The sequence below is a fragment of the Danio aesculapii genome, chromosome 15 (assembly GCF_903798145.1).
Source record: "Danio aesculapii chromosome 15, fDanAes4.1, whole genome shotgun sequence".
Classification (NCBI taxonomy): domain Eukaryota; kingdom Metazoa; phylum Chordata; class Actinopteri; order Cypriniformes; family Danionidae; genus Danio; species Danio aesculapii.
The window spans coordinates 17,406,672-17,415,344 of NC_079449.1; the positions used below are offsets into that span (position 1 = coordinate 17,406,672).

The 8,673-nt window shown below is 34.4% G+C and overlaps 1 protein-coding gene across 1 annotated transcript; it reads right to left on the reverse strand.

Moving 5' to 3' along the window:
- Nucleotides 1-4,377: 4,377 nt before the first annotated feature.
- Nucleotides 4,378-5,340, reverse strand: LOC130242167 (olfactory receptor 10A3-like). Its single transcript, XM_056474188.1, has one exon. The coding sequence runs from the start codon at nt 5,338-5,340 to the stop codon at nt 4,378-4,380; it is 963 nt and encodes a 320-aa protein (XP_056330163.1).
- Between the last annotated feature and the right edge of the window lie 3,333 nt (nt 5,341-8,673).

An 8,673-nucleotide genomic window follows, 5' to 3' on the forward strand; every position in this document is an offset into this window, starting at 1 on the left:
GTTCCCAGAATGTGTCTGTGAATTTAAAGTCAAGATACCTCACACATTATAACGTCGTGGATACAAAGTTTTGTGTAGAAGCCATAGGTAGAAGCACACCCTGTTGTGCATGCATGCGTCTTTAAATGTAAAAGCTTTTCTCGCGCTTTCTAGATGGAGGCGGGGCCTTGATAATTGACTCTGTTATGCTAAAGACAAAACGTGTGTGCTTTTATTGTGTCTACTATATTGACTACATGTGACTACAGTTCCTCATCATCATGACAGTTTATCTGCATGCGTTTAAAGCCTATTATGAGACCAGCTAATGATTTATTTTTCTGTGAGCGCACAAAACCAACGAACCAAACAAACAAAGAAACAAACAGACCATTGAAACAGCCGTCTGTCAGACAGCGTCATGTCATGTGAGTATAGTAGTAAACATTTTTAGCGTCTTTGCCATCTTTTTGCCAAAATACATACAAGGTTATTTCACAAATAAGTTACCATAAACAGCTATGTATATCTGAACCTAAACACATGGATTCAGATCTTTTAATCAAGGTATACATTATTTTCACGGTATTAAGGAATTACAAAGAGAGTTGAAAACATGCACACCACTTCAGTGTTGTCCTCTTAATAACAATTTTAATGCTTTTAATATAGCCGAACACAGTCTTTTACGTTAAATCTTTACAAAAATCGGAATGTAAACATATACGTTTTCCCTTGTATAGCAAGTTGCATGCAGTGCTTATTATTTCTTCATTTATTTTCTTTTCAGCTTAGTCCCTTTATTAATCCGGGGTCGCCACAGCGGAATGAACCACCAACTTATGCAGCATATGTTTTACGCAGCGCAACCATGTTCCAGCTGCAACCCATCTCAGGGAAACATCCATACACACTCATTCACTATGGACAATTTAGCCTACCCAATTCACCTATAAACTGGTGGGGGAACTGGAGCACCTGGAGGAAACCCACGCGAACGCAGGGAGAACATGCAAACTCCACACAGAAACGCCAACTGACCCAGCCGAGGCTTGAACCAGCGACCTTCTTGCTGTGAGGCGACGGCACTACCTACTGCGCCACTGTGTCACCCAGTGCTTATTATACTGTACATTTCTCCCATAGACAGAAGCTAAATGCAGCTCAATAAATAAATTAAATAATTAACAGTACTTTGAAGTGCCTACAGTTATGATGTTGTGTACAATAATACATATGGTTTACAATAATCTTTTCCACAATATATCGTATTATTAAGACACATTTCTACATCTATGAACATTTATGCTAGATATTTGTATCAATGACAGGAGTGTAATGTACTGTATTTCTGCTGAATCAAACTACAGAAAAAAGATAATCACTCACTGTTCTTGACTGAACACTGTTGATTACTAAGCATGCATTTAATTGACTGCTGTAACTCTTCGTCATCTAAAATATTAGGGCAGATCATCACATGGGTAGGATAGTCATGGATAGGCTTGTGACATCACAGAAATCTGGAACAGGGCTTTTTAAAAGCCTTTCCAGTCTTTATTTAGGGTAAATCACTTATGGAATTTGGAGTCTCTAGAGCAGTTGTTAAGAGGCAACAAAGTATAATTTTGTAACAACAACTTTCACTCTAAGAATGTATGAAATATTTTTACATTTATTTAAATGTAACTTTTAAAAATATGTTTTTATACAAAGTGAAAAAATCACTTTAGAAAAGATCCACATTTTTAACTTCATTCCTGGGGATAACATGGATGATTTGACATGGTTTAATGTAAGATTTTTTTTATGAAGTTGTATAATAATAGTGGGTAGCACGTTCGCCTCACAGCAAGAAGGTTGCTGGTTCGAGCCTCGGCTGAGCCAGTTGGTGTTTCTGTGTGAAGTTTGCATGTTCTCCCCGTGTTCACGTGGGTTTCCTCTGGGTGCTCCGGTTTCCCCCACCGTCCAAAGACGTGGTATAGGGGAATTGGGTAAGTTAAATTGCCCGTAGTGTATGTGTGTGAATGAGTGTGTATGGATGTTTCCCAGTGATGGGTTGCAGCTGGAAGGGCATCCGCTTCATAAAACACATGCTGGATAAGTTGGCGGTTCATTCCGCTGTGGCGATCCTTGATTAATAAAGGAACTAAGCCGAAATGAAAATGAATGAATGTATAATAATAATGATAATAATAATAATAATAATATATACATATATATATAATTACCAGTAGATGGGTGCAGAGCTCTACTATTTCCTATTTGATTTTGAAAAATTAACTTTTGTAAAAGATTCAGATTTCTAACTTTGATTCATGGAGAAAACATGGATGATTTGATAAGATTTAGTATAAGAATTTAGCCCAGCTTTTAAAAAGCAGGTAAAAAATAAATAGTTACATAAATAGTAAAAAAGTAGCTGCAAACTCTACTACGTTTTTTTTTTACCAAATGAAGATGTCTTTTTAAATCCTTTTTGCATCTAAATCTACACAGTATGAAATTACAGTTATAATGATGAAAATGACTTTTTTTGTCTCCCCAAGTTTCCCCAGTTCAAATGTGTGCAGTTCAAATATGTGTCACATTTATACCTGAGCTGCTGTCCTAAACTGAAGTGTACAATCAGTTTTTTTTTTCGTTGTTGAAAAAGTGCTGCTTTATTTCTTTCTATCATTTGTGATTTTGATTGTGAATTTTGTCCATTTTCTAAGTGGGGTCTCCAGAGACCACAAGATTAAGGTCTCTATTTTAACAGTCTATGTGCAAAGTCTTAAGCGCATGGTGCAAAATCCCTAAGAGCGTGTCCGAATCCACTTTTGCTATTTTAAGGATGGAAAAATATTTGCTCTGCGCCCTGGTGCATGGTCTAACAGGGTTGTGCTTATTCTCCTAATGAATTATGGGTGTGTTTTGAGCATAACGTGAGCATAATCAGAGTCTCATCTCACATTCCCTCTAAGAGTCAGGTGCTTAATGCCATGGCACATTTGCTATTTATATGACAGACTTTTTTTAAGTGGAAAAACTGAAAACTGAACATCCCTACATATTTTATTTTGTTTACGCGCAAAGATTTGTTTCAAAACTATTTCTAAATTCAGATGTAATTTTCAGCAAACAAATAAATGGACAATAATAACGAAGTGTGGTCAAAAAACTGAGTTATATCCAACACACGTCCTATTCTTATGCCCCAGATAGTGACACATCCGTCTCCAAAACCCAACTGGTGGACAAATCTAAACTTGTTTTTATTAAAACAAATATAAATATGCATATAATACATAATACTGTGAATAATAATAAAATTTACATTATACATATGCAAATTGTCATGAATAAACTGAAGAATTTCTCTGCAAGGTGAAGAAGACAAGGAGATAGTGGTTTTTATGTAGAAAAAATAATCTTTGTAAAATTTTAATCCTTTACTTTTTTCCATATGTAAAGGTATTTGTGTATTGCTGGACTTCCTGTGTGTATTAAGCAATGTGTAAACATTTGGAATCACACATGTGCATAACTAACACGCTTTGTGCTGGACTTTAGACCTGCTTTTAGTTGGTCAATGGCGTGGTCTATTTCAGTTCCTCAAAATAGCAACGCACCAACGATGCGCCATAACACTCCTCTATTTTAGACCAGCACACCCATGAGTCCACAAAGTGGCATAAATGGATTTGTTTTTTAAACAATTGGTGCAAAACGTGAAATTTAGGGTGCACTGGTCTAAAAATAGCAACAAATCGCCCCAAACACATCTCGCGCCTTATTGTGTCAGGTGTATGAAAGGGCCCAATGAGTGTAAATTTTTAAGACTATAAAATAAAGATAACATTTTATTTTTGTTTAATATTTGTATTGCTGACACACTGTGGACACACATTACTGTTTAAACACCATGAAAAAGTATGTTTTACATAGTAGGCCCACTAAAGCGATCCTGTTTAGATAGATTTCTACACAGATCGTGCCCAATAATTACATTTCTTATATCCGTATTTGTGTGGCTACAGTCTATTAACAACCAAACCGGCATCGGTCAAAAAAAATATTAAAACATGATGTAATTTAATGCCATTTTGTTAGCATGTTGCACTAATAATTCACCTGAAAATAAAGAACTGAGTGAAAAAATGAACAAGCAATGCTGCATATTATCTATAAACTCACAACAGATAATTAAGAAAGTATTAGAAGTAAATAAAGTATTGAACCATAGATAAAATGCTATATGACATATGTATATGCATTATTTCTACTTTACATACATGATCTTTTTAATGCCTCTTTTTTTCTTTCAATACATCTACAATCTGTTGTATGTTCAGTAACATGGGGATATGGTTAAGAGCTTGACTACAATTTGTCCAGCTTAATCCAAAAATAATCTTAGAGGAGCTGTAAAGGAATGCCGATTTGTTTATTTTGAAATGGTCGTTTTAAAATCTTTTTGATCTCTTCTGTTCTCAAACAATAAATGAGGGGATTTATCATGGGTGGAAGCAAGTTAGACATCACATTAATGAGTAATCGCAAATCAGTGCTGAACTTTATACCAATGTTGCCAAACAAATACAAGAAACACTTGGGTATAAAATAGAGAGCAATTATGATGAGATGAGGACTGCAGGTGGAGAAAGTCTTCATTCTTCCTTGATTACCTGAAATTCGCATAACTGCTACAAAGATGGAGCAGTAAGAAAAAACAATGATAGCAAAGGATCCCATCAGCACTACAAGGGCATAAATGAGGGCTGGAATACTATACAGTGATCTGTCACTACATGCGAGTGTTGTAACAGACACATGCTCACAGTAACAGTGTATAATGCTGTTTTCTGCACAGTAAGGGAGAGGGTAAGCACGGATGACTAGCATTAGGGGTCCTGCTAAACTCAATATCCAACAGCCAAGAATCAAAATGAGCATATTTCTATTTGTCATGATGTTGTGATATTGCAGTGGGTAACAGATTGCTGCATAGCGATCTATAGCCATTACTGCCAGAACATTTGAAATAACACCACCTAAATAATTCACAAAGAACATCTGAACAAAACAACCCAAGAATGAAATGGTTCCATCTTGAAACCAATACTTACTAATTATCTTTGGTAACATTGTGGTGCTGAATAGTACGTCACACACAACTAGATTTATAACAAAGTAATATACAGGCCTATGAAGGCTCTTTGTTATTACAAACAATGTGAAAAACACAGCATTTTCCATAAGGGTTAATAAATAAACAAAGAAGAGAAGTGCCGATACAAGGCCATAATAATGAGGCTGAAGTCCAGGAAAGCCGACTATGACAAAATCCTTTACAAAGCTGGTGTTTTCCACTGACATGATGAATATCAGTACAGTCTGTTCATCTTCTGTTTGAAAAAAGGGATTGATTCATAATACAAAAAAGATTTTTATACATGACTTTCTAGAATACACTATAACTATAATAAAAACACATATCAAATATCATGAAGAACAAAGAGAAACAAACCTGTCACTCCTGTTTCACAGGCTGTAACTACAGTACATTGATCTGCTCTTTACCCTGAAATGTACTTGTCTCAGTTTTTTATATCGAACATGTAAATTGTGAAGACCATGGCCTGAAAAACAGGTGATGCAGTTACTCCGGGGACTGTGACAAAATCACCATGTACGGTAGCTCATCATAACTTTAAGCATTAATAAATTAAATAGTCTGTTAATCTGATTGAGGATGTAAATAGACTACTTCTCTCAAGTAACTTTTTCCAATAATGAATATTCTGTCTTTATTTATTCCTCTTAATTTCAGTGCAAACCCACTAACTATACAGAACACAAAGAAACATTTTTTTTAATTTATTTTTGGCCTTTATTAGATAACACAGTATTGAGACAGGAAGTGAAGTTGGAGAGAAAGAGAGGGGGTAGGGTAGGGAAATTTCCTCGAACTGGGATTCGAACTCAGGACACCATGACGTGCTACTGCACCATATGTCGACGTGCTAACCCCTAGGCTATTGCACTGACTTTTTGAAGTATTTTCACTCGTCTCTTTTCCATTAAAAAAGTGTATAAAAGTTAAAAGTAAATCTCAGAAATATCAAAAGCAATAAAACTTGTGCACTGCAGCTACAATAATAACAATAGACAATACATTTACAATACTGATGTTTCTGGGGAATCTTGCAAAAAGCAAGATTAGCTTACTGTCACATAGACCCTGAAATCTTGACTGATTATTTGAGGTGTTCTGTTATACCGGTTTCAAAACTACATCCATTTAGTCAACTCAGACTATGTTAACCATGAACATACACAACATTCGCAAGAGAATAGTTCAAAATCCAAGAAGAAATAATGCTAACAAATACTGTGTCTTTGTTTTTATGCTGGACAAGTTTGGTGCATGTCACTCAGTTAGTGGCTGTGCAATCATTTTAGAATCTTATCAGTGTAATTACATATTTAATCAGTTTTAATCAAGAATCATATAGTTTTTTTTAGCCTGACTTCAAATCAAATAAAAAATATGAATGAAACTAAAAACAGCTAAAGTTGTGCTTAAACCAGCAGATACACTCACTGTAAGAGAGAAGAGAAGACAAGTTTTATTGTCCATTAACTTTATTATTCAGCTTAACTACACATGGATTTTTAGACATTTTGTTGTTACTCATTAATTGCAAATGGAAATTACTAAATTAACTTAGTTTTATTAGTGTATTTACTTCTGTATTATGATCCATGGTGACCAGAATTGCATTTAAAATAAAAAAATCTGTCAGTTTCTGGGTGATGGGTTGCAGCTGGAAGGGCATCTGCTGCGTAAAACATATACTGGATAAGTTGGTGGTTCATTGCGCTGTGGCAACCCCAGATTAATAAAGGGACTAAGCCGAAAAGAAAATGAATCAATGAAAATCAGTCAGCTGTATGTATCTTCACATTTATATAAAAGTAAAATGGCATAATACAAATATATTATATTTTTTGTTATTTTTCAGAGGACATCAAACCTCATGTCCAAAGGTGCCCAAATACCTTTAACTCCAAACTCCACTTACCTGCAGAGTTCATATCCAGCCCTGATCAAACTCACCTGCCGGTAAGTATTAAGATGTATCTGCATCAGTCAGTCTTTCCTTAGCATTTTCAGATGAATCTAACGTTTTTGTTAAACCAAGTCCTATACACTGTCACAGTATTTTTTCGAACATGTACATTTTAGGTATGAATACATACTTAAAGTACTTTTATTTATGTCTCATGTATGAATTTGTACCTTTGTGGGTTAAATAGAACTGTAAGAAGATTGACTTTTTAGCTTTTTTGTCCTCAGGATATTACCTAACGACAGCTTTGTTCTGCGAGTGTGTGAAAAACGCTTATCTTAAATAGATTTTCATAAATGTAAACAACTATGTAGACACACAGTCAACTTGCGGTCACATGCTCACAGATTGGCTTTGAAGCTCCAGTATTGCAGATGACTTGCATATAGCATATTAACAATGAAATTGATGTATGTAAATTTAAAGCTTAGTTAATAAAGCATGTTAGAGCAGCTGTAATGGAAAGCCAATAAGCTTATATCGAAATGGTCGTTTTAAAATCCTTTTGACCTCTTCTGTTCTCAAACAATAAATGAGGGGATTTATCATGGGTGGAAGCTGACTAGACATTATAATAATGAATTAGATGGCTGCAGATTTTTACTATTTCTTATATGATCTTGAAAATTTCACTTTATAAAAGATTCATACTTCTTACTTTGATTCATGGGGGCAACATGGATGATTTGATATGATTTAGTGTAAGAAATCTTTTAAAAAAAAGCAGATTGATAAATTGTTAAAAAAAAACACGTTTACCAGTAGATGGCTGTAAAATTTTTTGCATGACAAGTTACATTCTTGGTGCATGTCACTCAGTTAGTGGCTGTGCAATCATTTTAGAATCTTATCGGTGTCATCAAATATTTAATCAGTTTTCATCTCTGCCCAAATGATGATTGTCATTTTGACCAAATGAAGATGTCTATTTGCATGTTTTTTCCAGTTGTATTTAAATCTACACATTATAAAATGACAATTATAAGGATAAAAAATACTTTTTGACTACTTCTTTGTTTACCTTTCTATAGTTTGTGATTTAGATTGTGAATTTTTTCTAAGTGGGGTCTCCAGAGACCCCAAGATTATGAGTGTAATGTTTTTACACTATAAAATACAGATAACATTTCATTTTTGTTTATTATTTGTATTGCTGACACACTCTGGACACACATCACAGTTTAAACACCATGAAAAAGTATGTTTTACATAGTAGGCCTACAAAAGCTATCCTGTTTAGATAGATTTCTACACAGATCTTGCCCAGTAATTAAATTTCATATATCAGTATTTTTTGCATGTTGCGCTAATAATTCAACTGAATATAAAGAACTGAGTGAAACATAAGACCAAGCAATGCTGCATATTATCTATAAACTCACAACAGATAATTAATAAAGTATTAGAAGTACATGGAGTATTAAATAAAAATGTTATAATATGTGTACATAATATGTGTGCAATATTTCCACTTTACATACATGTTGTTATTTTTTTTTACCTTTTTTCAGTATTCCTAGAATCTGCTGTACGTTTAGTAATGTCCCCTATGGTTTAGAGCAGCTAAAAAATAATC

Excerpts from the sequence above, each read along its gene's own strand:
- LOC130242167 (XM_056474188.1), bottom strand. The coding sequence starts at position 5,340 with ATGTCAGTGGAAAACACCAGCTTTGTAAAGGATTTTGTCATAGTCGGC.